Consider the following 14,339-nt stretch of genomic DNA (forward strand, 5'->3'; position numbering starts at 1 on the left):
CAAGAAAACATAATTTCAATGTAGGAGGCTTTTTAACAATTCAAGTAACTTTACTATTCTTACCCATTATAAAAACACATGCTCACTGTTTCAAGTAGATGAAAATAAACATTTTAAAAGCATTAGGTTGGGGCAGGCACTGTGGCACAGTGGGTTAAAGCCCTAGCCTGATGCACCGGCATCCCATATGGGCGCCAGTTCTAGTCCCGGCTGCTCCTCTTCCAATCCAGCTCTCTGCTGTGGCCTGGGAAAGCAGGAGAAGATGGTCCAAGTCCTTGGGCTCCTGCACCCACATGGGAGACACGGAAGAAGCTCCCGGCTCCTGGCTTTGGATCGGCACATCTTTGGCCGTTGCAGCCATCTAGGGAGTGAATCAGCGGAAGGAAGACCTCTCTCTCTGTCTCTACCTCTCTGTAACTCTGTCATTCAAAATAAATAAAATAAATCTTAAAAAAAAAAAAAAAAGCATTAGGTAAGAGGAGGGTGAAAACTGATCAAAAATCACAATGTCCAAATATAACTGTAAGTGCTTTGGTATGTAACATTCCAGTCTTTCTGCCTATGTGCTAAGATCTTGGGCACAACAAAACACACTCTCTCCCCCTCTCTCACATACACTGAGCACATAAAAGAAAATGGAACTACCCCACACCTGTTCTAAAAACTTCTTCTGTGTATATATTACCATGAAACACCTGTCCAGTTATTTCTCTAGAGTAGATCACCACAAGTGGAATTAACAGGGCCCAGCGCTGTAGTGCAGCGGTTTTAAAGCCCCGTCCTGCAGCGCTGGCATCACATATGGGCGCCAGTTCAAATCCTGGCTGCTCTACTTGTGACCCAGCTCCCTGCTGATGACCCTGGGAAAACAGTGGAGGACGGCCCAAGTGCCTGGACGTCTGCACCCACGTGGGAGACCCAGAAGATGCCCCTGGTTCCTGGCTTCGGGCTGCCCAGCCCCGATCATTGCAGCCATTTGGGGAGTGAATCAGCGGATGGAAAACCTCTCTTTCTGTGTCTCTACCTCTCTCTTTCAGATAAATACAATTAAATCTGCCTTTCAAATAAATACAAATAAATCCTTAAACAAACAAAAAAAAAGTGGAATTAAGAGATCAGCAGGCAAGCTCACTAAAATACTGATACCCATGGGCAGGGTACTGTTGTGCCAGTTTGTAATGTGTTATGCTTAAAAGAGTACACTTTATGTCCTGAAGTTTTCATAAATAAAATGGAAACATTTTGTTTTCCATATTCTCCCCAGTGGGATGGAATGGTGTACACAGGGCTCTCAGCCTCGCAGACATCAGCATCACTGGGAGGGCTTGCTAAGAAGCACAGTCTGGGGCCTGGTGTTGTGGCATGGTGGGGAAAGTGGCTGCCTGCAGCGACACATCCCACATGGTGCCGCTGTGAGTCCTGGCTGATCCATTTCCAATCCAGCTTCCTGCTCATGTGCCTGGGAAAGCAGCGGATGCTCACTCCCATCAGGGGAGTGAGTCAGAAGATGGAAAATCTCTCTCTTTCCCTGTCTCTGTAACCCTACTTTTCAAATAAATAAAAGAAATAAAACTTTTAAAAACAAATAAGCATAGTCTGATGGGCTCATTCTGCAGATCTTCCAACAGTAGAAATCTGTATTTAAGACTGATTTTATTTGAAAGAGTTACAGAGGAAAGGCACACACACACACACACATACACACACACACAATCTTCCATTTGCTGGTTCAGTCTCCCAGATGCCTACACTGGCCGAGGCTGGGCCAAACTGACGTCAGGAACTCCACCTCAGCCTCCCGCATGGGTGGCAGGAACTAAAATACTTGGGTTGTCATCTGTTGCCTCCCAGGTGCATAAAGCGCAGCTGTATTGGAAGCAGAATAGCTGGGTCTTGAACCAGGCGCTTCAAGGAGGGATGCAGACATTGTGAGAAGTAGCCTATCCACTGCCCTGCAACGCTGCCCCTGGATCTGCGGTGCATACACAGCCTGTGTAACCCCTGAGCAAGTGTGTTGTGATGGTGGTGTGTGTTACAGTCATCAAACCCTGTTACTTGAGGGGCCCGATCCAGCACGACCAGATTCCCTGTGATGCCAGCTCACCGTGACCTCTAGTCACCAATGCCTTGCAGCTCTGTGTGGCTTGACTCAGTTTCTGGGAGTGACTGTGCTGACAGGGGAGTTTTACTCTGCAAGCTACCTTCCTAATCTGAGTCAGATCCGTCTTCCCTGAGCTAGAGAACAGGATGCTCCAAAATGCTGGTGTTTTGTATCTTTTTCTTTTTTTTTTTTCTTTTTTTTTTTTCCATCAGGGATGGAAAACTCAGGCCAGACACACGTATTGTTAATGCATTCAGGCACTGCTTGCTTGCACAGGACAGGACAGGGCCTTCATGCTCTGATATGACTTCTCTGGCCTGTGCACTGGGGCAATGTGGGCAGACTGTGGCTTCCCTGCTTCCCCTTTATTACTTTCCTGACTTTTTTTTTTTTTTTTAAGCTTTGTTTTATTTGAAAGGCAGAGATACAGAGAGAAAACAAGAGCCAGAGAGATCTTCCATCCACTGGTTCACTTCCCAAACGGCCACAACAGCCAAGGCTGGGACAGGTTGAAGCCAGGAGCCGGGAACTTCATCCAAGTCTCCCACGTGGGTGCAGGGGCCCAAGGACTGGGGCCATCGTCCTCTGCTTTCCCAGGTGTGTTAGCAGGGAGCTGGAGTGGAAGTGGAGCAGCCAGGATTTGAACTGGTGCCCATATGACACGATACGCCCAGTGCCAGCTTACCTTTCTCTTTTTCTCACTGTATCTCCCTCCCTTTCTGTTGCTCTGCCTTTCAAATAAACATTATCTTGAAAAAAAAAAAAAAAAAAAAAAAAAAAAAAAAAAAAAGCAGATGGATGATCTATCCTGGAAGGATTTTTTTTTTTTTTATTAATTTTTTGACAGGCAGAGTGGACAGTGAGAGAGAGACAGAGAGAAAGGTCTTCCTTTGCCGTTGGTTCACCCTCCAATGGCCGGTGCACCGCGCTGATCCGAAGGCAGGAGCCAGGAGCCAGGTGCTTTTCCTGGTCTCCCATGGGGTGCAGGGCCCAAGCACTTGGGCCATCCTCCACTGCACTCCCTGGCCACAGCAGAGGGCTGGCCTAGAAGAGGGGCAACCAGGACAGAATCCGGCGCCCCGACCGGGACTAGAACCTGGTGTGCCGGCGCCGCTAGGCGGAGGATTAGCCTAGTGAGCCACGGCGCCGGCCCTGGAAGGATGTTGACTTCATTTTGCAGGGACCAGAATGCAACTGTGGAGGACACGAGCACTAGCAGAGACCAAGGAAGAACAGAAAATCCCTGGAACCTTTGGGATGACGCTGTGAGCTGCTGGGGAAAATAACTCGTGGATGAAATGGGCTCCACGATGCTTTCCCTCCCTCTGCTCCTCATTCTGTTTCATAAGAGAATAAAAAATGGAAGGGAACTCAGAGTGTTTAGTGCGATACGTAGGAACTTTCTACAGGAACAGATCATAGCCACCCTGTCCTGAAAAGCCAATGAACACTCTCTATGGCTACCGGTGGTTCTTTCTGTGATCCACACTTCTTTAGATGACTCATTCCCAAGAGGATGGAAGAGGGAGAAGCCCTGAAAATATGACATCATACTGTGGTTTGAAAAATTAAGAATCAATTTATATATGGCCAGAATAGACTTTGGTCATTTCTGAAGTAAAGCAATGGTTCTCAAACAGGGTAATTTTGCCACCAGGGAACATGTTGCAAGGTCACACTAGAGGGCGCTAATGGCCATCATAAGATTTTGCTGTCATCCAATGCCCTCAAGATGTCCACAGTGCTGAGACTAAGAAACACTGCATCAAAGTTACACACAAATTTCAAGAATCATTAGGCCGGCGCCGCGGCTCAATAGACTAATCCTCCACCTAGCGGCACCGGCACACCGGGTTCTAGTCCCGGTTGGGGCGCCAGATTCTTTCCCAGTTGCCCCTCTTCCAGGCCAGCTCTCTGCTGTGGTCCGGGAGTGCAGTGGAGGATGGCCCAGGTCCTTGGGCCCTGCACCCCATGGGAGACCAGGAGAAGCACCTGGCTCCTGCCTTCGGATCAGCGCGGTGCACTGGCCATTGGAGGATGAACCAACGGCAAAAGGAAGACCTTTCTCTCTGTCTCTCTCTCACTATCCACTCTGCCTGTCCAAAAAAAAAAAAAAAAAAATCATTAGTCAGTATTAGATGGTTTAGATGGTTTAAAATCCTTAAATAATCCTAATTATTCTCTGCCAGGGGAAACGGCACACTGTGGCTTTTCCCCAGAACAGTGTCTCCAAGGCAAAAACTCTCTCTGAAGTGAATCTGTAGCAGCCTGGGCATTGGTCTCAAGCAGTCCTGAGATCGCATTTCTACTCGGCATTTGCTAACCATGTGGCTCTGCGCAAGTTCCGTCACCACTCAAGGTTACCTTTCCTTTGATCTTTGATGTAGACAATGCCCATCTCATGCCATTACAGTTCAGATTCAATGCACTGAGCTCCCTAGATCCTGAACCATATGCCATGGGGCCCTGGGGTGGGCCCAGACTCACAGAGGTGGAGGAGATAGTTTACATCTCTGAGGGAAACGCAGAGGCTCGGCGCTGGTCAGACAGAAGCAAACCACCAGCACGACTCAGCCCCAGGCTCAGCACTAGACTGCTGTGCATTCCTTTCCTGACCTCCTATCTTCCCAAAGCCAAGTAACAGACGCTGGTGTGGCTGAAAAGTACTGTGTGAACATCAAGGTGGACGGGGCAGTGTCCCAGCTGATACCAAAGTGACAGCATCAAGTGCTCAACGAGGGCACACAGCTCATTAGTCGCAATTGTGATTATTCAAGAGTGAAATAAAAATAGCGTTTGTTCCTTCAACGTAATGTGCATTATTTTCCCAAATGACTAATTAAGTTGTTAGGATGTAAATATTTAAGATGTCTGAACCCAAATAATTGATACACAGAACTGCTGCATTTGTTTGTTTACTTGCCTCAGGGTTCTGTGAAACATTTGCTGAGACACAGGGCACTATGAGCCAAGAAAGGTGGGTCCCCTAGGCTAGTCAATGCCTGCTACACATGTGGTCTCTGGCAGAGACTAGACCCCCGATGAAATCTAGCCAAGTGCTCGAAGGTCCACCAAAACAAACCCACGATTGGTCAGGCTGCAGAATTGTGACCTAAGAGACAGCTGATGCTCGAAGCCACATGTGTTGCAGGGATTTGTTAATGGGGCAAAAGCTTCTACAGACTTTAATTATCAGCCTCATCAAGCTCCTATGCTTTAATTATGTTAACCTGGAAAAGCATCAAGCTTTATAAAGTAACACAGTAAAACACACACACACACACACACACACACACACACAGTCCACAGTCCACAGTCCACAGTGCTGCTGTATCACAGAACTAAGGATCTATTCCATCACCACCAAGTAAGTGTATCAGGAGCAGTGTGTTGATGTTTGGTGGATCCCATCAATTGCCTGCACCATGTCTTCAATGAAAGACCAATTATTGGTGAGGATTGCAAAGATGCATAGATTTTCCCTGGGACACTTTTTAGGTAGGGGGTGGGGAGAGGAACAATGGAGACACTTCTGAAGGTTTGCTGGGCCATAAAGAGGATTTCCTGTGTCCACGTGTCCACCCTCTGATACTCAGTGAGCACTATGTTCTGGGATAGGCTGAAGAAAAGCAGGCTTGGTCCCTGCCCATCCTGCAGGGAAAAGGAATCAGGAACAAGGCCACGTGTGGCGAAGGGCATGCAGGACGGTTTCCCAGCTCTCTCAGCATGGAATCTGCATTCTTAGCAGGGCTGGAGAACCCGGGTGATGCTGTCCCTGCCACCTTCTCTTCAGCTTCACCCTGAACCACACTCCTCCCTCCATGCCAGCTCCAGCCACACAGCTTGCCAGCTCCTTGCACGCCCTTCCTCGTCGGGCAGTCTTCTCCCTGGACAGACCCTCCTCCTGAGGGCTCAACTGTGAGGCCGGGGAACGCTCTGAAATGTCTGTGTTGACTGTTTTTCCTTACACCCACTCACTCCGTCAAGGAGCTGAGATGGGTGACAAAAGCGCAGAGTCGTTCAGGTAAGGTGTGTGTGTTTACTCACTCAGCACTCCCGGTGCCGGGTACTGTCCTAGTTGCTGGGGATGTGTTGCAACAGCACACAGGTGTTCTCAGGAAGCTTCCATGGCAGAGGGAGAGGGCGAGCAAGCGAGTAAATAAATGCATAATTAAGATGACATCAGAGGACGTGGTCCTGGGAAGCAACTAGAGAAGGTAGTGTGAGAAGAGTGACGCCTCAGGCAGCAAGGAGAGGAGACTGCTCCGCAGCTTGGTAGTCAGGGAAGGCCTCTCGGAGGAGGTGGGGGTTGAACTGAGAACAGGGGATGAGAAGCAGATCATCAAGTAAACTGCGAAGGAAGAGAAGACCCGGCGGAGGGAAGAGGAAAGGCCTGGGGCACAGGATGCCTTGGCACATTCAGAGGACAGCAGCAGACCCCTGTGGTGATGAGGGTTACTGTGGCTGAAAATAAATCAGGAGGCACACAGAGGCCCGCGAGCACCTAGACATAACTATAATTTATGAGACAGAAGAGTATCCTCCACTTAATACACTAAAACAAAGTAAATCTTTGGGAACAAGTTTTACTATTAACTCTCATAATACAACCCTTTGAGGACAGAGGTCCTGCATGGGAAGTTAGTACACAGTGACTCCTGTTGTTAATTTAACAATTAACACTCTTACTATGATGTCAGTGATCACCTGAGGCTTTTGACATGAGATGCCTAGGCTATGGAAGCCTTTTAAATCCACAAACTCCTTCATTATTTAGACAAGGCCATAAGTAAAATGAAGTTCTCTCCTCCCTTCAAAGAAAAGTATACCCTTTCACTTCTTTCCACCAGGGTCTCGCCCACAGAAGTCCTTCATGTATGTAGGACACTTTTTGCCACAGTGCCTTGGCTTTCCACACCTGAAATGCCCTCATGGGCTTTTCAGCCAAACCAGAATGCCTTCAGGGCTGATTCTGAGGTCAGAGTGCTTCTTGAAGCAATTATCATTCCATGAGTCTGCTGTATGGACTGCCTTGATTTCTGTTTTAAAAACTCATTCTGGGGAGGGCAGCACTGTGGTACCATGTGTTAACTGCCACTTGTGAGGTTGGCATTCCACAAAACAGAACCAGTTGGAGTCCTGGCTGCTCTGGCTTCCAATTCAGCTTCCTGCCACTGTACCTGGGAAAGCAGTGGTGATGGGACAAGAACGTGGGTCCCTATCATACATGTGGGAGACCCAGATGGAGTTCTTGGCTTCTAGCTTCAGCCTGAACCCAGCGCTGGCTGTTGCAAGCAATTGGGGAGTGAACTAGCAGATGACTTTGAACAGCCCTTGTCTCAACTGCTGAGGAACAGTTTTTTTGTGTTTTTTTTTCCTCATACTATTTGTTGAACTCTGTACTTGGAGTAGGGTTAATCTTACATGCATAAAATTAACTGAAAATAGATTTTATTAAAACAGAAAAATGGGAATAGGAGAGGGAGGAAGAAGAAGGGTAGGAGTGAAGGTCGGAGGAAGGGTAGGGTGAGAAGAATCACTATGTTCCCAAATTTGTATTTATGAAATGCATAAGTTTGTATACCTTAAATAAGAGGTTTCTGGGGGCGGGGGGAGAAAATGTCTGGTGGTCCTTTCTCAACACAGCATGGAAAATGACTGTTGGCTGAGTTGCAGAGTCGTTCAGGCAAACAGGATGCTATGGAGTAAGCAACTGACAAGAGGAAATTAAAGTACAGAGAAGGACTGAGAAAGGTAACTATCACTTAGGTGACCTCAGGAGAAGACTGCACACCCCACAGTACTCAGCCAGTGAGGAACCAGGGGAGGACCTGCGCTAGGATACACATGATTTCCTGTAACTTTCCTGCGTGTGCTTGCTCCTCAGACATCTGATCTTGCAAGACCAACAACAAAGTCTCGTTTTCCCTGAACTTGTGAGTCTGAGTCCATCTCTTGGGGGACAGGTGGGGATATTTCCCACACTGACCTTTACAGAAGGCTATCTTCACAGAGCAGGTTTTATGATCTTGGGAACTAATACACTCTTTTAAATGCTCTATCAGACACAAACTGAAAATAACGGAAGATTCTGAAAGAGACTCTCGTAATTTGAAAGGCTCAGAGGTGAGGGGAGTATTGATAGAAACATTCCTAATTAAAAGTTGGGCAGAGAAACTGACCAGACTGCAGGGGCCCAGCAGATACTATACATGAGTGGAGCTGCTCAAGTAAGACAGTGGATGGAGGCCAGACCTGGAGGAGGCACAGTTCCTCTAAATGAGGCAGCTGCCATCAATTACTGCCGTGTTGGAATTAGGGTCTAATGTTACCACATCCTGATTCTTCCAGGGGTAGGTGGCAACTGAGATTTTTCATGAGAAATCTATTTTTGAAATGCTAGCAACTAATTGCAGTTCTTTAAAAAAACTGATTTAAGGGGCTAGTGTTGTGGCACAGAGGGTTAAGTTGCGGCCTATAATGCTGGCATCCCATGCCAGAGCCCTGGTTTGAGCACAGCCACTCTGCTTCTGATTCAGCTCCCTACTAATGAGCCTGGGAAGGCAGTAGAGTGATGGCCCAAGTACTTGGGCCCTTGCCACCCACATGAGAGACCCGGATGGAGTTCCAAGCTCCTGGCTTTGGCCTGGCCCAGCCCTGGCTGTTAGAACCATTTGGGCAGTGAACCAGCAGATGGAAGATCTCTGTCTCGCCCTCTCTCTATGTCACTCTGCATTTATAATTAGTAAAAACAAATCTTAAAAAAAATTTAAGCTTGGGGACCTAAGGCCATCTAAGAAGAGTCACACAGAAAGTCGTTGTAAATTCCTTCACTGTAACTGTGCTACAAGTAAGCATCTATCAGCAGCCGCATATGTTGTGTAAAACCCCCCTACACACACACACACACACACACACACACACACACACACACATCTTTAAGAAGGAAAAGGAAAAACAGGTAGCAAACAAATGCTTCCAGCATTCACACTGCACTCCTCGGGTTCCGAGTACTTGCCCATCTGAAGCGTGTCCTCTGAGTGTAACTCCACAATGGGGTTCAGCAGGACAGGCTTGCATCTGAGGGAAGACGGGACAACGGAGAAGGATGAGTCAGTTTACTCAAGAGCTCCCTGGCTGCAAAAGTGCAGATCCTGCTAGTGACAGGGCAGACACAGGGGGAGGGGCTTGTACCCGAAATGTTGGGAATATAAATGTTTCAGAGTTTGGATTTTTTTTTTTTAATATTTGCGTAGAGTTTCTCTGTTGCTTATCCCCACTCAGACACAATGCTCAAAAAGTGTCAGAATTAGGAGCATTTGGGATTTTCAGATCAGGAGTGCTCAGCCTGTACACGCTGCTACTGTGCAGAGCCACTAGGTAAATACATTTGACCCCAGGCACACACAATAAGAATTCAGTGTATATTCAGACTAGGGCTGCTAAATAGTATATTCAAGATTTAATGGGCAAATCACAAAGTGATCAAAAAGCGCTTAAACTCAGAAACAGTTAAAGACAGGCTAACAAGAATTTTCTAAATATTTGAGTTTCTTGCCTATTCTCAAACAAAAATTTTAAGTAGCTGTGATCTGCCTTAGGTAATAGAAAGAAGTGATTCTTACACAAACCTAAAGTTTAGTAACATTTCTGTGATAACTCCACCAACCCAACATATGAAAAAAATCAGCAATCGGAGACTCAAACTCAATATCCCAACAGGTAAACACAGCAGCAATCTACTCTTTATCTGAGGGAACCACCTCTGGGCTTCACTTAGAGCCCATTTACTCTCATTTCATGCAGAGTTCTAACAGCTCAGTGTAGTCTGCAGTTCCCAGGGCATCAGAAATGCCACTTCCATATTAATAGCATGTTTCATATAAAATGCAATCTTGTTTTAGAAAAGGTAAAGAATTTATTTTCAAAGGATAACCCGGAAAAGAAGAAGCCTGAACAGTATTTCCAATCTGGAAGGATCAGACATCTCTAGAAGCTGAAACTCCTGTGTTCATTAAACAAAGTTTTTAACATAAGAAGTAGGATTTTATTTAAAGTACCAGTTCAGAGGGTGGGTGTGTGCGTGCGAATGAGACTGCTGAGAAGCCCTGACCCTGGGCCTGACGCCCACACTTACTTGATGTTGTGCAGCTTCCTCGTTACTATCATCGGGAAGTCGACTTCAAAATATTTACTTGGCAGGAGACCTTCATCCTGCGGAAAACACACACGGTCTTTATCAGTGCTTCTTCACCCACATACTCGCTGATCATCTTCCTCACCCGCAGCACAAGGCACCAAGACCAATGGGCTGCTGCTGCAGGCTTTTTATTTATTTTTTTTTTTTTAAGATTTATTTCAAAGGCAGCGTTACAGAGAGGGAGAGGCAGAGGCAGAGAGAGAGAAAGAGAGAGAGAGAGGTCTTCCATGTACCAGTCACTTCCCAGATGGCTACAATACCCCAACATCCAGGGCGGGACCAGGCCAAAGCCAGGAGTCAGGAGTTTCCTCTGGCTCTCCCACGTGGGCACAGGGGCCCAAGGCATCGGGCCATCTTCTGCTGCCTTCTCAGGCGCATTAGCAGGGAGAAGAATCAGAAGTGGAATAGTCGGGACTCGATCCAATGTGCATACACAGGATGCTGGCATCACAGGCTGCCGCTTAACCCACTGCACTGGAAAGCTCGTACCAGAGGTAATCTTTTTCAAAATTAACTAATCAATTTGAAAGGCAGCGAGATAGAAAGAAAAGGTGGGGTACGGAGAGGGTCTTCCAGCTGCTGGTGCTCCTCAAATGTCTGCAACAGTCAGGGTTGGGCCAGGCCAGAGCCAGGAGCCAGGAACTCCATCTGGGTCTCCCATGTGGGTGGCAGGGCCACAAGCACTTGGGCCATCCTTTGCTACCTCCTAGGCACATTAGCAGGAAGCTGAATGGGAATGAAGAGGGGGGAATTGATCCCAGGCACAGGAATAGAGGATACAGGCATCCCAAGTGGCAGCTTAACCCACTGTGCCAAAACACCTGCCCCATGAATGTAACCTGTGCTTAGAAATTCTACACCACCTTTTAAGAACTTCTACTCTCAGGGTATGGAAAGTTAAAGATCTTCCAAATTTCCAGAAAGCAAATGAATGACGGGTGTAACAGTGTCCTCCAACTCTTAAAGGCCTTCCTCCTTTCTAAAGAGCTTTCCCGGGGCCACCTCCATGGCTCACTTGGTTGATCCTCCATCTGTGACGCTGCCATCCCATTTGGGCGCAGGGTTCTAGTCCCGGTTGCTCCTCTTCCAGTCCAGCTCTCTGCTTTGAGCCAGGAAGGCAGTGGAGGATGGCACAAGTGCTTGGGCCCCTGCACCCACATGGGAAACCAGGAGGAAGCACCTGGCTCCTGGCTTTGGATCGGCGTAGCTCCAGCCATAGTGCCAATTGGAGGATGAACCAACGGAAGGAAGACCTTTCTGTCTCTCTCTCACTGTCTAACTCTACCTGTCAAATAAATAAATAAATAAATAACAGCATTTTGAAAACAAACAAAAAAAAAAAGAACTTTCCCATACATTGGCTCACGTGACTCTCAGAAGAACTCTGAGTTCACTGCATAAGGAAGGCTCCTAAAGGGCACACTTGGAGCTATAAAGCAGCAGCCTCGGGGCCAGCACTGTGGCTTCACACTTTGAGTGCCAGCTGTTCCACTTCTGATCCAGCTGCCTGCTAACCTGCCTGGGAAAGCTGGGGAAGATGGCCCAAGCGCTTGGGCCCCTAGATCCACGTGGGAGACTCACGAAGCTCCCGGCTTAGGCCTGGCCCAGCCCTGGCCGGTGCAGCCATTTCGGTGGGGGGAGTGAACCAGCAGATGGAAGATCTCTCTTTCTCACTCCCTCTAATTCTGACTTTCAAATAAATAAATCAAACAAAGAAACAGCTTCTTGGCACAGAGAAACAGGTGAAATGGCTGTAGCAAGTGAGACTTCAACTTCCTGTGCCGTGATTCTCTGCAACCTTAGACACTCTCCCGTGTGCCAGACCTGTGGCGGGGAGGATGGAGACGCCCGAGACGGGACCTAACGCTAGAAGGCAGCCTCAGACTCCAGGGGATGACAGCAACCCCGTCACAGACTGCCAACAGACACACTGCTTCCCCCGTGTGGAGACAGAACCCAAGAGACACCGAGAAACTGAGTCCACTTCAAGGGTTCCACTCGCCCTTTCCTTTCTGTGTACGTGACAATATCGACCGCCCTGTGCCCTCTGCCCTCCAGATGGGAGCTTCACCGGGTGGATTTTTGTGACAAGGGAAATACCCAAGAGGAGCTTCCTAGGAAGGAGGGAGGCTCATTTCAGCTGAGACTTTTGGAGATTCCAGTCCAAATCAGGCAGCTGTGTTAATCTAGCGTCTGATACGGGAGAAGGGGCGCAGAGGCAGGAGCCGTGGTGAGCCAGGAAGCGGAGGCCCGGGGAGCAGACTCTTCACTGCCTCCTTCTAGTCCATTACAGTTCTGTCATGGGCCCCACACTAGCTACTGAGTCCAATCCAGTCTCTTCCCAAAGGCCTCACCTTCAGACACCATAACTAGATCAAGCCTGCACCCTAATCCATCAACCACTGACGCCAATCCCTTAGCCATTAACCTAAGACTCTGGGATTTAAAAGTGCACACTGAAGGATGGCGCCGCGGCTCACTAGGCTAATCCTCCACCTAGCAGCACTGGCACACTGGGTTCTAGTCCCAGTTGCGGCGCCGGATTCTGTCCCGGTTGCCCCTCTTCCAAGCCAGCTCTCTGCTGTGGCCAGGGAGTGCAGTGGAGGATGGCCCAAGTGCTTGGGCCCTGCACCCCATGGGAGACCAGGAGAAGCACCTGGCTCCTGCCATCAGATCAGCGCGGCGCGCCGGCTGCGGTGCGCCGGCCGCAGCGCGCCGGCCGCGGCGGCCATTGGAGGGTGAACCAACAGCAAAAAGGAAGACCTTTCTCTCTGTCTCTCTCTCTCACTGTCCACTCTGCCTGTCAAAAAAAAAAAAAAAAAAAAGTGCACACTGAGTGTGGGGAGCTACCTCCTCTGTAAACCGTAACAGGAATCCTCCATGGCATAAACAGTCACAGGCTGCTGAGAGCAAGCGGAAGGAGCTCATGCAGTAGTGGCAGCAGGGCAGGAAGCCCAGGACTGACGCTGAGCCTGCAGGTACAACGAGGGAACCAGCCCGGGTGGAAGGTGCATGAGGCACTAAGACCAACGGACAAGGTTTGCCATACACTTTCATGGAAACCTGTGTATCTCTAAATCAGAGATGGGCAGACGTTTGAAAAGAGCCGGAAGGTAAACATTTAAGCTGTTGCAGGCCAGATGCTCTCCGTTCTCACTACTTAACTCTACTGTCAAGGCTAACGCACACTAACACTGCCAATACACAAGCCAAACACGTGCCTCTCCACAAACTTGTTCAAGCACACTCGTGTACGTATAATAGGTATTTACAAAAAGAACTTGGAACTCCCCACCCCAAGGGAAAAAATCCTTCAGACAAATACAGTCATCCATCAAAATAAAGAAACTTTGCACAGAGGAGTGTCAGACACTGCAACCCCCCTTCCTCAGCACGCACAGACGCTCTTTCTCGGGCAGGGGTGCAGCGTGCCCCTGAGCGTACTTTGCTCAGAAACTGGAACTGCAGATTGATGAACCATCAGCGGACCTACAGGACAGGGGAGGCTGCACAGAGCCAGCGGCAGCTTTCTCCAGGGGCCTCAGTCAGCACTGATGGAGCGCGTCCTCTTACACTGTCCTGTTCTAGGTCCTCACACCACAGCCCAGGACACGCCACACACACACACACACACAGTGGGCCCACCGTGGTGCCGGCATCTGTCCCCTGTCCATACCACTGGCCGTGCAATTCTGACAGACACGACTTCTGCAGCCCCATGTCTCATTTGTGAAGCCTCACAGAGCTGTCATGCAACGCATTTGGTCATGTTTGTAAAGCACATCAGACGTGTTAGCTAGCCTACTCTAGGCCAACAACGAGTACCAAGACTGGGGGGAGGCCACCAATTGTCACTTCATGAGAGAAAGGCCGGGACCTCTGATTACAGGAGACCTTCTTATCAGGGATCCAATGACCACCAGACAGATCTGCAGGTCGGGTATGTCCATACACTCTCAGTTATCTCGGTCTACACCTCCAAGGAAATCTGGCAAAATGCACATACCCGTTACTGCCACAAGACCGACCTCATAGAAG

At 48.6% G+C, this 14,339-nt stretch overlaps 1 protein-coding gene and 1 long non-coding RNA gene across 2 annotated transcripts in view; one reads left to right on the forward strand and one right to left on the reverse strand.

Annotated features, from left to right (window-relative positions):
* Nucleotides 1-14,339, reverse strand: part of LCMT1 (leucine carboxyl methyltransferase 1) — a 57,982-nt gene that overhangs the window by 17,212 nt on the left and 26,431 nt on the right. Inside the window, exons 4-5 of the mRNA XM_002711830.5 lie at nucleotides 10,239-10,315; nucleotides 9,120-9,181 (exon numbers count right to left, since the gene is read on the reverse strand). Of these exons, the coding sequence (XP_002711876.2) occupies nucleotides 9,120-9,181; nucleotides 10,239-10,315 (139 nt within the window). The remainder of the gene's footprint in view (nucleotides 1-9,119; nucleotides 9,182-10,238; nucleotides 10,316-14,339) is intronic.
* On the forward strand, nucleotides 1,891-3,471 carry LOC138847026 (uncharacterized). The gene is made up of 2 exons (XR_011384636.1): nucleotides 1,891-1,977; nucleotides 3,282-3,471. It is a non-coding gene; the product is annotated as an uncharacterized lncRNA (long non-coding RNA).

This window comes from Oryctolagus cuniculus, chromosome 19 (assembly GCF_964237555.1).
Source record: "Oryctolagus cuniculus chromosome 19, mOryCun1.1, whole genome shotgun sequence".
Lineage (NCBI taxonomy): Eukaryota > Metazoa > Chordata > Mammalia > Lagomorpha > Leporidae > Oryctolagus > Oryctolagus cuniculus.